General features: G+C 36.4%; 2 protein-coding genes across 2 annotated transcripts; both read right to left on the bottom strand.

The window, feature by feature from the left end:
- Positions 1–3,602: 3,602 nt before the first annotated feature.
- On the bottom strand, positions 3,603–4,488 carry LOC120010434 (ethylene-responsive transcription factor ERF003-like). The gene is made up of 2 exons (XM_038861233.1): positions 4,297–4,488; positions 3,603–4,202 (listed from the first exon to the last, which is right to left on the bottom strand). Exons 1-2 carry the CDS (start codon positions 4,377–4,379, stop codon positions 3,722–3,724), a joined length of 564 nt encoding a protein of 187 aa, XP_038717161.1. The 5' UTR covers positions 4,380–4,488; the 3' UTR covers positions 3,603–3,721.
- A 3,384-nt stretch (positions 4,489–7,872) lies between these two features.
- On the bottom strand, positions 7,873–14,074 carry LOC120011232 (protein RAE1). Its single transcript, XM_038862295.1, has 12 exons — positions 13,942–14,074; positions 13,782–13,843; positions 12,672–12,758; positions 12,133–12,210; positions 11,824–12,017; positions 11,316–11,457; positions 10,350–10,430; positions 10,046–10,174; positions 9,718–9,795; positions 8,807–8,878; positions 8,265–8,345; positions 7,873–8,176 (listed from the first exon to the last, which is right to left on the bottom strand). Exons 2-12 carry the CDS (start codon positions 13,836–13,838, stop codon positions 8,126–8,128), a joined length of 1,050 nt encoding a protein of 349 aa, XP_038718223.1. The 5' UTR covers positions 13,839–13,843; positions 13,942–14,074; the 3' UTR covers positions 7,873–8,125.
- Positions 14,075–14,188: the final 114 nt, after the last annotated feature.

Raw genomic sequence — 14,188 nt, 5'->3', positions numbered from 1 at the left:
TGGGGAAGAACATGCAGAGTATGATAGAGAGACATGCTATAGAGAGACATTTTTTTTTTCGGAGTCTTATGAATCTCAGTGTTTTTTTGTCCTAAATATCTTAAATACTGAGATAGACGCACGCGATTTCATATGGATCATGTGAGGTATGTGAGGCCCACGATTTCACATGATCATATGCATCCATTTCAACATTTGGGATAACGGGGACAAAAAAACACTTGAATTCTTAACTTTCTTGTATTTTTTGTCTTCATCCTACACAAGTGTGTATGGTCCAAATCACCATTTGAAAAGAAAAGCCTTATTTGGTGGAGCAATACATAATTTACTTGATCCTAAGTATCTAAATCAAATGATAAAACATATCCAACGTTTAAAAAAAAAACATGGAGTTGACATAAACATAATTAGGGTTTTGTCATGCTTAACATCCCATGATTGTCTCTTTCTCTCCCCATTATATGGACACAAGATCCCATGTGTATTATGATTACTCTTGACTACTTTTCTTTAGCATTTTTTGGAAAACAAAAATATCACCTTAAGTGCTAATGATTTTACATCATTGTAGAGATGGAATTCACTTACTAAATAAATTTCTCTATCTATATAAACAACTTAATCATATATATATTTTTGGAGTCAACAATATAAATTCATAACAAAATTAATAACTAATTAAACCAAATAACTTTGCTTAATAAGAGGGATTCCGAAATTAACAATTTAAGGTTATCCACTTTTGATCTTGTAAATGTTTATGGGGGACAAAATCAATTAGTTTATCCATAATCAATCATGAAACATGAGATTAATTTACTGGAATGGACCTCAAAGGTTAAAAACTAATATCTACAAATTATATAATTTAAAGGGTTAAATAAATGGGAGAAAAAAAACTCTACCCTTTTGCAATCACAATTGACCACTTCTGTTGTTTTTCCACTAACAGTAAAAAAGTAGAAGTAAACAAAAATTACCTAAAAAGGAAAGTAGTTAAAAAAAAAAAAGTCTTGAATTAACGGTAAATTTTTATCATGTGCATTCAAAAGGAAGATTCCTACAAGTATTGGGCATATAATTTCTTGTTGTTTTCAGTCACATGATCAAGTGGGAGTGAAAAGTAAAATGGGAATTGATGAATTTTAAAACTGGATCCGTCTGGGTGACGTATGAGGAGGAAGGATTGAAATCAAAAGGTATTTCCGGTTATGTTAAGGATAGCCTGCACATGAAAAAACATGAGCTATAAGGGGTCCCGAGAGTGTTCTTGGGGGATCTCTTTGACGCTCAAATCAATATATATGTTATCACCAACAAGTGGTGGCTCGGTTGGTAATGGATTGGGTTAGGCATATGTATATGTCTAATGTTCGATTCCAATAACAAACAAACTTCTCAATGCTATTTCAAAAAAAAAAAAAAAGTCAATATATATGTTATCGGTAGGGGAGTACTCGGAACTCTATCTTTCTATCAAGTAACTATTAAAAATGTAAGGTTCAAGATTAGGGTCTTTTAATTACATATCTAAAGCAGAAGGTCCCCTTTTGTATAAGTTGGAGAGTTCTAACTCAGGCATAGATATCTTCTTTCCTGATTCTTAGGTGGATTTACATGAAGGTGAATTCTATCACGATTCATTTCCTAAGCAGAGTTGGTATCCTTTAGGACTCTGAGTTCCCCATGAGTGTTCGATCACCCTGGCTTCTAAGATGGTATGTTCGGCATTATACCGAAGGGCATCTCAATCTAGCCGAGATGCTTTCTTCTTGATTGTCAGGCCCTCATGTGGGCTCCTCGGCACGTTTTCTTCTCGGATGGGCACCTAGGCTTTGCCTTGGTCAGTAGTCAGACATACTCCTTAGCATCTTGTGCCACATGTCAATATTCTAAAGGAGGGTATTTTTGGTATATCAGGAATGAATACATATTGCCAACTCCTTTTGCAATCCTAGAAATGATAATAGATGGCATGTACACAAAAAATAAAGGTTACTTGATTGATACTCCATTCCTCCATTGAAAACCAAAGATATATTGTTATATAATGCCAACATTATTTCTCCAACGTAGATGATCAACAACCATTGATTTTATAGGTATGATCATATATGTGTACTTTTGGCTTAAACCGTGTTGATCATGTAATGCTCATAAATATAAAGTGACATGCATGTAGGTCCATATTGTTGGAAATTGCAAGAAAAACTTGTTTCTAAGCATGAATAAACACCATCCACTCTTAAAAAGTGTTTGATTTCAGTCCCATGAACAACAGACAAAGTGAGTTTACCTGATGTGGATAGCCATAACTAAAAACAAAATGAAGAAAATTAGTTCAGAGTAATATATATATATAATTGTTAAGTTTAGGTGTGCGAGACTCTTTCTCACTTCATTCATGTGGAGACAAGTTGGAACCATATGAGATGATCATTTTAAGGTGATCGTTTTGTCGATGCTCTTATTACACTCATAGTCTATGAATGATGAGAGCCAACCATATTGCATCTACATCAAGAATTTAAGTATTGTATACATCATTAGTCCGATCATTTATAAGAAGTACCCGTAATAACGAATTTTTTAAATATTTGTACGCCTCCATTACCTTTTGGGGGGCCTATACCCCATAGATACCGTCTATCTGAGACTGTCCTTTGGCCCGTAAATCCTGACACAAGATTAAAATTCTAGCTATTTCAAAGTGATATCTCAATGATGTAACGCTGAAACAAATAACTATTTTACAAATTAGTGCAACGGGAGAGAGAGATGGCAAAAGCTGTCAAATCTCTCTTATCAAGTAGCAAAGTGAGTGAGAACAATGAGAATGTTTGTGTAAACAGACAATGCATGGTCAGGTGCATGACCATATATACCATCCAAATTTGCAATCTTTGTCTGCTTCTTCTTGTACTCACAGTTTGGAAGGGGCATTTAGGACAAAATTAAAGGAGCATATCAGAGAGGATCTTTCCTGCTGGACTAATGGCCCCTTTACCCCATTTATTACCATAGTTTATATAGATCGATAGCTCTAGCTATAACAAAATGTCTACTGATCATTGAAATGAAGATAGGGTTTTATATCCAAGGTGACCAAAGAAAGATATATAAAAACAAATAAGCTTTGTTTGGGATGGTGAAATTGAATGTAGTAATTCTTTGTAAATGCGAGAGGTCTTACCGATCACTAGCGTGAAACGGGCTAAATTATTGCCCGAATTCAGAGCTACCTCAACTGTCAGTTACGCATGTTAGAACTGAGAATTCTCGATGACCAAAAAAAAGACAAGAGATATCAAACTTCATTCAAAGCCGCCCACATTTTTGCTTGGATTCTTTCCCTCTCTGTTACTAAATACATGAAAGGGAAGAAACTTGTTATATGCCTTTCCTCTGTTTTCATCTTTCCTTTTCCACAGTGTATTGGGTATAATAATGGTTTTTGTCATTTCATGGGTATATTCTAAGACCATTTTTCATGCTACCTACATTACCCCCATTCACACGAATTTTACCCAATAAAGATTGAAGTGTGCACTAGACAATTGCTTTATGTTGAAGAACAGAGGAGAATAATACCCAATACATAAAATTCAAGATCATGAGAGATCATTCAACTATTAAATGTTTATTATTAGAATTACTTGGATAACAAAGGAGATAAATAGAGGTTAATTGACTAATAAAGCTACTAAATTTGGACAAATTATGTTGACGAAACATCAGGACAAGAAAACTCCATAGACCCATAATCAAGCAACTCTTCAATCATCTGCTCTATATGGTCATCTTCAAGTGCCTTAAACTGCTGCTGTTGCTGTTGATTGATCCCCAATTGACCAACTTCCCCACCAACCCATTTGGCCTCCTGCCATTCTGTGCCCAATTCAACTCTTCTTCCTCCAATGCCATCACTTGTGACAAATTGGTTATATTGAGACGTTCCATTGGACTGTTTTGGTGCAGTTTTCTTGGTCACTTGAAGTTGGAGAGCTGCCATATGACACTTGTGTAGCTTAGCTGCTAAAGTTGCTGAGAGAAGCTTAGAAGAAGATGTTTGAGGCTCATTGGGATTGTATGGGAAGTTGGTGCGTGCTTTTGGTCCACACATGAGCCTCGCAGCCTCATCGTATGCTCGTGCAGCATCCTCTGCCGTTTCGAATGTGCCAAGCCAAATTCTTGTCTTCCTGCAACCCAAGAAAAACGTGAAACGTTTTTAAGTCAAAAACAGAGTAAGAGTAAAGAAACGTTTTAGTATATGAATTTGGGTACTGAATTTACAATAAAGGGTGGCGAATCTCTGAGACCCACGAACCCCAATGCCTTTGGCGAACTCCACGATAACGATGTTGAGGTCTAGCCATTTGTTTTGCAGAGAGAAACGTTCGGTTAATGTGAAAGCAGAGAAGGTGTTTGTTGAAATGCCTGTGAGAGAAGAATTGAGTAGAAACAGGGGATTGAAGTTGGAGAGTTGCAGGGATTTATATAGGCCCTCTATTGCGGCCTTCTGGCAATCAATACAGCAATTGGGTCCACAAGGTGTGTCACTCTTTCTCTCTTCTCCTTTTCAGGAATTCTCTCTTCTTTACACAAAGTTAATTCTCTCTTTCTTTCTTTTTTACTCTGGTTTGTTTTGTGTGCTTAAACCTTGAACATGAGTCGTTATATTCAAAAAGAACAACTGGGTTTTTGTGAGTATATATATAAAATGTGTTCAAAGTTCAAAGGGTCAAGTATAGTAGTATACCTTTCTTAACACTAAAGTTACTCTCCAAGTTGTATTTATTTATGTATAATTTCCATACCAAGATGTTTTAGAGAGAGAGAGAGGATAAGTGTGTGTGTGTGTTTGTATTTATCGTAGTAGTTCAAGAGGACATGACTACGTGGCTCACATTACCATTACTAAACATGGGAAACCTACCCATATGCCATAATCGTAATGGTGAAGACTGAAGAGAGAGAGACCATGTTTCATGTAATTTTCAAGCCCCATAACATACACTGCCCCAACGGACCTTGTTTGTAGCAGCTGCTATATTTGACCAACCTATTATTAGTCTTTTTTTTTTGTTTGTTGCAATATTGCAGATGTTGACATCAACTATACACCCATTTTGCTTCTTCTCCTCTTTCACTGATCACTCATTTTTTCTGGTGTCCACATGGCCATGCTATTTTGATATTGCACAGCTACCATATTGCATCCAAAGGCCTATCTTTAGACCAAATGCAGATTAAATGAATCTGATATTTTATCTTACATCATCAGTGCCCCTCAGAACTCTCATGAGTGATTGAGGAATTTGCATGAACTCAGGTTCTTCTTACACATGAAGCCATCCATTAGGTACCCTCAAAATGTAGCTATATGTGTGGTGTTAATGACATGACTCACAAATGACTTATTTGTGATCTATAGCTTCAACCACTTGACGATAACCTATAGTTGGTTATCTCTCCGAACTTAGGGAGTACAGTGTTCAATGTCAAGAGTTCGAACCAGTCAGCTAGATATTTCTTTTTAGAATCCTGGTTCTGTGGGCTTTTCTCACTTCCCCCTAGCCGCATGGGCTTTGACCCAGTCTTAACTGTCGCTAGCCGTCCAAAGGACATGCTGGGTTGGGTGGTTCTTCGGTTATCAAAAAAAAGTGATATATAGCTTCTCTCTGGATGCCACTGTTTTTCTGAACACAATTGTGTGATTTGTGTCATTGTTTCTTTATTTGGATGGGCTAAAGCCATCAGGTTATAGCAAAAATGACATGTATGACTAACCCTGCAAAGCCTTCCTTGCATATCCATCTGTTGAATTGCCTCAAAAAAACACACATTCACACGCACACACATGTATAGTTTGATGGGCATTCACTCTGGATGATACTTTTTAAGAAAAATTTCAGACAAACTTGAAAAGGTTGCTTGCATCATAAGCATGCATATGTTTATGGGATGTAGTTTATTTTATGTTCTGATTGCAAGGTATATGATGCAATTGCAGTAGTTGATGACAGCTAGGGAAAGAGTACTACTGCTCAGCATTCTTATTAGAATTCAATTTTTTGCATACTAGATTTATGAAATTGCTATATATATATATATATATATCATATCTACACTTTTTTTGGACTTCCATGATTTCATTAGCTGTCTTGGTGCTGCAGAGAAACCTAAATGACATCACATAACCTGGTGTTAGTCTAGGCTGTCTCTTACCAAACCATGTCAAAGTTCAAGCTGTTCGATTTAGAGATTGGTTCTGAATATATAGTATCAAAATATTTGGTCATCGTGATTAACAATAATCATGTTTAATTTTGGATTTTGAATCCGAAAATCAGAATTATTATTTTGTTTGATGCAGGAATACAATAGTGATCATGAAGCTAATTATGTGTATATATGTATATGTATATATATATCCTGAAAGGTTATTGAAAAGTAGTCATGGTCCCTGTTAAAAAGCTATATGTATATGGAATCATTGATGTAGAATTATGCATCAGAGGAGGATTCTAATGTACTGAAAATCTAGCTTGTTAGTACAGGGAAGCATTACCCGTGCACATTTCCGCGAATAATTAGCAACGTTAATGTTGATAACACTGATTGATCTTCATTAACACATTCATGAAAGTACATGTGAAATGTGAAGTTTCATCAGAAAATTCTCATCTCATGTTGTTTTCTCGAGACAAAAGACACTTGGGACAAAGGTAGAAAAGCCATGCTCTTGAGTCTTGACCAATGAATTATTATTAGAACTGGCGTGCATGCTCATGGTGAGCAGCTGCTTTTGTTTCCAACTTTTGGGGACAAAAACAAAACAACCCAACATGAATTTCAACAAGGAGGATTGAGTTTGATCGAAACTCAGATACAATATATATACATACACACAACATTTTCAACACAGGAGACTTGGAAAACTTCACATACTTACAAACATAAAAAGGTGTTTGGTTTGTGACTTAAAAGAGGGGAAAGTTAAGATAACGCATGCCTGGATAATCATAAGTCTCAGTCCAAATAACAAAAGTAGTAATTGTTTTTCAAAAAAGCAAATAGATCCTTATATTATGTGCGTTCCTTTCCTAATTGACAATTACTTAACGAAATAAATTGAGACTTTCTGTAACGCACTTGAAAGAGTTCTATCAATATGCATATGCATGCAATGCAAAACTTTGTAAGTAGTCAGTTGAGTGCAGCCATGTTGATTTTGACCCAATTTAATTGAGTGCGACCTCCCATTCGCCAAGGGTCGTATAATTATCTAATATGTGTGGGACGAAGATCCAATGTAGCCGTGTCATCCAATCTAGATCTAGTACGTGTGGAACAAAGATCCAATGTAACCGTGTCTTGGATGACTTCCTCATTAAAAAAAGGTAAGCTTGATTATAATTCACAAGCTTCACACACCTTGCTTGGACTGGAGGTTTGGAAAAGTAAACTTTTGTAACTTTAGCCAAACAAACATGTTTTCCATACTTACCCGTCCAATATGATTCTCCCCCAAAAACTCAACTGATAACAAGTGCAAGAGACTAAAGACTGGTTCTCATTTTCTTTTTGTGTCAGAAAAACCTTTAAGAGGCCAACATTAACTCCTCAGGAGGCTGTAGATGCTATCTGAAAACTAATGACCAGATAAAACAGAGTCATGGGCTACTTTCCTACATAAAGCTAATTCAAAATAAATCCTATTGATAGGTGATGCAGAAACAAAAGGAACAAATTCATCTTTTCGTACGAAATAACTCGTTTTTGTCAATTATAACCCAACGAAAGGGTGGGAACCCAGGAAACTAGCATGGGTCACCTTTTCATATCTAATATTGTCACTAGTTGAAATCAAAACAGCAAAATGCGCATATACTTGCACGAGGAACCATATCGCTGAACAGGCATTCTATACCATGAGAAAGAACCAAGTCTACACTCGTCCTAAGATAGTGAAAACAAAATCAAAATGAAAAGGAAAAGAAAAAAATCCATAATCAAACCAACATATGACCAGTAAATTTTTCACTTCCAGGCTCCCAACTTTCTGGTGAAAAAGAGAAGCATTTTTCTCTACATCTACTTTCCTTGGAGGAAAGTGGCTTTACTTTCTACCACTTGTTCCCGCTCGTGGCTTGGCTTTAACCTCAGCTTCCTGCAATGGTTGAAAACAATAACACATCATGCTGGCTGACATTAACATTCTAACTTAACATGCTCCACCATTGAAAGACAATAAAAACCTGTGGCAAGTGCAGGTAAATGTTGGTCTTTGCCGTTGCTGGGTTGTGATTCTCTGCACCCTTACTCCAGTCATAGCACACCTGCGGAAAAGGTAAAACACAGAAATTAAATTTTAATTAGCTAAGATAAAGGAATAGTTAACAATTTGTAACTCTTTGTAATGTCAACTCCTTTAAACATCAGAACCTATGAGCAGTCTCTGTCACAATGCAAGCATAAAGAGTGTATCCTTGCAATGAGCCATTTATTTAAAAAGCGCATGACATTTAACATTGTTTTCCATGAAACTTTAATGGGAAAAGAAAAGGCTACCATCAACTTCTCCAGCATTCAGTAGATGGGTAAATTAAGACTTCAAAAAATTCATGCTACAAGATAACAATAAACGTTCTTTCTCAGGTTGCATTAAGGCATTCACAAGCTTTTGTGGCATGTGGGCAGTTCTCTCGACATGCAAACTTGGGGTTGGCTGGTTGGGTGTTTGTGTGCGGAGAATGACAAGTGATTCTGCAGAAATCTTACACACGACAATTAGACCTACCGCGTATGCATATATTGAGCCATCATTGTTGAAAGCACTGCAAGGTATAGGTTGGCTGCACCTTGACATGGCCTAGAAAATAGGAACACTTGTATTAGACTTCAAACATAATACCAATAAGCAAAAACGATACATGAAAAGAAATATTTACATCTTATATACAACATCCTGAAGGTATAATTATAATAATATAACTGACACCTAGAACCAACAATATAGATCATCACAACTTGATACCAGTATACCACCAATGCTGATGTCCTAAAAGCAGACTGCCAAACAAAATACTTAGCCGACTTGAGATGAACCATGGCAAGCATATTAGAAATATACGCCAGCATATGCATATGATGACACAAGCCAGAGGCAAGCCACTGCAGATGCATGCTGATGCTGATACCCATGCTATATTAATTGGTTAATGCATACACAATGTCCATTAAAAAAAATGATAAACTCCCAAGCACAAGGCTCCCACAGTGGGACGGTTGCACCCCCGCAACTCTATCACAGGGCCACATGTTTGCTTGTAATGTCCATTCAAAAAAAATCCAGACAAATTAAAATAAAATAACAAAATGTTGGAAGTAGATCATGTATTAAGCAAAAGTTCACATAAGCCCTTTCTCTGAAAGTAAGATGCTACTGATTACTGACCCTTGGGCTTGGATAATGAACTATGACAGTGATCCATAAACAATAATTTACAGTAAAGCCCAGCTTCCAGAACCAATTAGCTCCAACCATTTATAACGAGGCATCCCACATTAGATGCAAATTTCCAAGTCATTATCATTTGATTTTTACCTTTTTTTGGAGCCAAAGCCTATATCAATTATTAGAAAGCAGAAGTAAAATTGTTCTAATAATAAGCAAAATAGATTAGAATGTAAATTGCTGATTAAAGACACCTTGAGTCTCTGTTTGCTATCCTTGTCCCAAAAATTAAAAGCACCATCTGATCCAGCTGTTGCAAACGTATGGTGCACCTGAAATGAAACAAGACAATGATGAGAGACAGTGAAAGAGAGAAGAAAAAAGAAAATAAATTGAAATCAGGCTGAGCCAAACAATCTTTTAATTGTAAAAAAAAATTTATTAACAAAGGCACAAGCTTTTGTGCTAGAACTGCTACCGACAGAGAACATAATTCCACATATGCACACAAACGAACATGCTATCAAGCAAAAATTCTATTATCAAAGTGCAAAAAATAATGAATTAGGGAAAAAAACTTACAGGGTGGAAGTTCAAGGAATTGACAGAGTATATATCGGCGTTGTCTCTATGACATTTGAATGTGAAGTTTTTATTTTGTTGTGCATCATCCAGATGATGTACACCAACCCTCCCCTCTATAGAACCAACCTACATATGCCATAAAATATACATTTATCATGCAGTGACAGAAACAAAATATCAGCCAGGGTTATTAAAACTGCCATTCCAAAATTATTGGACAATTAAATTTAAAGAACATCACAACCAATGTGAGCAATTCAAAGTACATATTAGACACAATAAATTACCTTACAATACATACCAGAAAACCTTGCTGATCAGGAAAAGCAGCGAGACATCTCGTCTGATACTTCAGTGGTGAAACGATTCTCTTGAACTCCGTCTGTTAGCATTAAATTTATCATCAAAGTTCATGATGTATAGTAAACAGAAGGAAAGAAGTAGACTCAAATTTCAGAAAAGAAAATTGGTAACAGAAGTTAAAGTTGGAAGAATCCAGTAGACTGTTTCAAATGTTCCCAACCTGAACTGTATTAAACTTCAAGGAACTGGTAGAACAGGTAGGATAGATATGTTTCAAATTGTTTCATAGGCAAGTTGAAGTAGATTGATGTGGACATTAATTACCAAACCTCCTTCAATATGCAAGATCGACCAGCCACACACATTACATATGAAAAACCATCAACTTACTACTTTCTGCCAGGATCAAGTCCCCGTATAGTCATTACACATATATATACTCTAACTAAAGACCACGAATGAGGATTCTTCTATCATAATCAGAGAAACAAAGTGCACCATGCTGTGATTCAATATCAACCAATTATAGAACACTGTAGATAGTTAATGTATAGAAAACGAGTCACACACAATAACAAGCCCATTAATACAAAATGCCCCAGTAGTTCGTCTAGTGGTAGAGTGGACACTTGCTTTTCTATATGTCACAGGTTTAATCACCCACTCCCACCACTTTCATGTATAAAAGCCGAGTATGCAAAAAAAAGCCCATCAATACAAAAAACAGTAAGACAGGAGAACACATGACCGGGTGGTAGAGTTGAGGGAGTGTAACCTAGAGGACACAAGTTCAATTCCTAGAAACAACCTCTCCACATGTTATGTGGAGTAAGGTCTGCATACATTTTGTCTGTCCCCGACTCCGCCCAATGTGGGAGCCTTGTATGTATGAGTAGTTTACAATACAAAATACAGTAAAATTGTTTACTGCAAGAGACTCTTTCTCTAAAATAACATAGATTACCTGAGGGTTCTGCAAATTAAATACTACCATATTTCTGTCTGCAGTACCAACGACCATCACAGGATACCTCACAGTCATTGCGTAGCACCGTTCAGGAAGCCGCTGAGTATGAACAGGGTTTGACTGTCTTAAATCCCAGTACCTAAATGGAAGCAGAAAAGACTCACATGAGCAATGCAGTCAAAAAAATTATACAAAAGATGAATGCAAATACTAGACCAAGTGCATGCAGACCAAAAATAAGTGCTAGAAAATCACAGTAGCCAAAGCCATGATAAAGTCGGGAATAAGATTAGAATTGTAATTCAATAAGAAAGCATGTAGCAGAAACTAGAATGTTTTAAATAGTGGATGTGTAGCAACGCAAAGAAAGATAGAAAAAGAAAAGAGGGTATTCAATCAAGGTTAAAAGTAATGCTAAAATTGTTTCGACAAACAATGTGGTATCAGATGTAAAATATTTGCAATTAATCAATCAAATTACTCATTAATGACGAAATAAATTTACTTCAGTGTCTTGTCCCAGCTTCCTGTGGCTAAAAGGTTCATCTCTGGAATCCAAGCAAGCTCCTTAATAGGTGCTTCATGCATTGCAACTGTAACAGGTTGACCACCAGAGAGCAGAGGCCACATCTTCACCTGCTTGTCACAGCCTCCAGAAAAGACAGTTGTTCCATCATCCTTCCAAGTTGAGCATAGAACCTAAAAATAATTTCACAAATTAAGAAATGGAAAAATAAATAAATAAAGAGACAGAAGTAACTGCAAATTCAGCCTTCATAAACCAAGTTTCTGTAGCATGAATTCAATTTATTACTGGTTGGTCATGCGACATTGATGCCTTGGGCACACTGGCTACTGCGGTTCCACTTCGTGTTACCTCCCAACATCGAACCTGTGAATTTACCAGCAAGTGTTAAATTGTACACAAGTTACCTAAAATATGCCAGCACGTGCAGGGTGGATGTATTCTCATGCTGATGAGTGTGTGCGAGAGAGAGAGACGATAGTAGAAAGGAAATCTTCTGTTGTTGTCAATACACAGTCTTTTTTTTATTGTAAGAACAGTAAGTCTATCACAATATAAATAATTAAAGAAAAATTATTGCAAAAGAAATATCGAGTAAAGAGAAGGAAAATGCATGAGTAGTTTGCAATTGCCCCTGTTTCATTAGGGTAGATCAATTAAGCATTCATTTGTTTTGAAGGAAAATTGAGTATTAATAATATCAGGTATCAATAAACTTTATTTTCCCTGATGAACAGAGCCACAACAAATATGGTCGTTGGTTGATGTGTGTGTTTAACATATGCTTAACTTTAATAAATTTAGCAAAAAGAACCAACTAAACAAACCTGATTATCCCATGAAGTGGCTACCAGAAAATTGGCCTTGGGACTAAAACAAAGGCTTGAAACAGAATCACTAGGAGGTTGAGCCACCTACAATAGAAGGATAAAAATAAATCCATTCCCATTATTGCCACGTAAAAAAATTCAAATGAAGCCTATTCGCAAAAGATCACTAAAGTCTGTTCTCTATACCTCTACCAAAGAACTAATAAGAATAGCAAATATTACACCCATTAAGCAAGATAACTCACAACAACTAATAGTTAATAGCAAATATCAGACTCATAAAGATCCAGTGAGGGAGCGGGAGAGAGGGAGAGAGGGAGAGGGAGAGAGAGAGAGAGAGAGAGAGAGAGAGAAGTGTTCGTATGTTGCACGAACATATCAAGGTGACTCCTTGGACATGCATGCATAACATATGACAATAAAAACAGTTTCGAAACCATGCCATGCAAATATCCTTCTCATTTTATTCTTCAATCCAGAAGTTTATAGAAAAGCTATAGAATATTTAACAGAATGGGAACCAAAAGGAACATCCCAACCATATATAATCTGATAGTTATATATTTAATAAAAAGGAAAAAACTTTGATGCCAAAGACCAAACTCCACACACCATTAAAGGCATCAGCAACAAGAACTGGTTTGGCATCACTATAGCCTATCTTCGTCCAACTCATGCCAAATTCATAAAAGCACAAAAACTATTTGACAAAAAAAAAAAATTTAAGCATATTCAAGCACAACATGAAACTTGAACAAACACTTATCTTCGTTCAGAACAACATGAAATCCAAGGGCAAATTTCAATCTCTCATGAAAAGAAATCCTAGTTTTATGAAGAAAAAAAAGAAACCTTGACAGAAGATTCAGCCCAACAATCAAAAAGACAAAAACGTATACCCACAAATTCACAGAGCACTAACAAAAACAAATATAAACCAAGTGCGGAAAACAAGCGTCACAGAAAAGCAAAATCCCAGGCATACACAGACCTCAAAAATAAAAAAACTAATGTCTTGAAATTGAAAATGAATATAAAAGAAAAGAACAGAAACAATGCAGAGTGAACAAAAACAATTTGGGGGGAATAAAAAAAAAGAATGCTCACCTCGGACGATTTATTAGGGTTTTGATTTGCGATAGCAGCGGAGCCAAAAGTAGCCATTGAAGCTGCACAAACATAACAGCATTCAGAAACCAAAATCGAAATTATAATCATAACATCTGCGTTAAATCAAACCCACTATCAAATTTGAAATAGATCATACCAATTTCAGCGCCAATTACCAACAGTGAGAGGGAGAAGAGAGTGAGAGAGGCTTCAGTTTGATGCTCGAGAGAAACACACTGGAGCGGTGGGCTATATAAATGTGTATTAACGCGGATGGCGGTGCATGTTAAGGGCGGCGTATACACCAAGTAGCGTTTGATGGACGCCACGGCCCACGATATCGCGTGTTTTGGTACGTCATGATATACGGGCTTAGCATTGACCCAACCGCATACCAACGAAAT

This window comes from Tripterygium wilfordii, chromosome 12 (genome assembly GCF_013401445.1).
Source record: "Tripterygium wilfordii isolate XIE 37 chromosome 12, ASM1340144v1, whole genome shotgun sequence".
Lineage (NCBI taxonomy): Eukaryota > Viridiplantae > Streptophyta > Magnoliopsida > Celastrales > Celastraceae > Tripterygium > Tripterygium wilfordii.
Note: the sequence above shows the minus strand (reverse complement) of the source record. Positions and strands in the feature narration are given on the sequence as shown.

Excerpts from the sequence above, each read along its gene's own strand:
- LOC120010434 (XM_038861233.1), bottom strand. The coding sequence starts at position 4,379 with ATGGCTAGACCTCAACATCGTTATCGTGGAGTTCGCCAAAGGCATTGG. Across the intron at positions 4,203-4,296 it reads GAGATTCGCCACCCTTTATT|GAAGACAAGAATTTGGCTTG; the intron begins GTAAATTCAGTA and ends CTTGGGTTGCAG.
- LOC120011232 (XM_038862295.1), bottom strand. The coding sequence starts at position 13,838 with ATGGCTACTTTTGGCTCCGCTGCTATCGCAAATCAAAACCCTAATAAA. Across the intron at positions 10,431-11,315 it reads TTAATTTGCAGAACCCTCAG|ACGGAGTTCAAGAGAATCGT; the intron begins GTAATCTATGTT and ends TAATGCTAACAG. Across the intron at positions 8,177-8,264 it reads TTTACCTGCACTTGCCACAG|GAAGCTGAGGTTAAAGCCAA; the intron begins GTTTTTATTGTC and ends CAACCATTGCAG.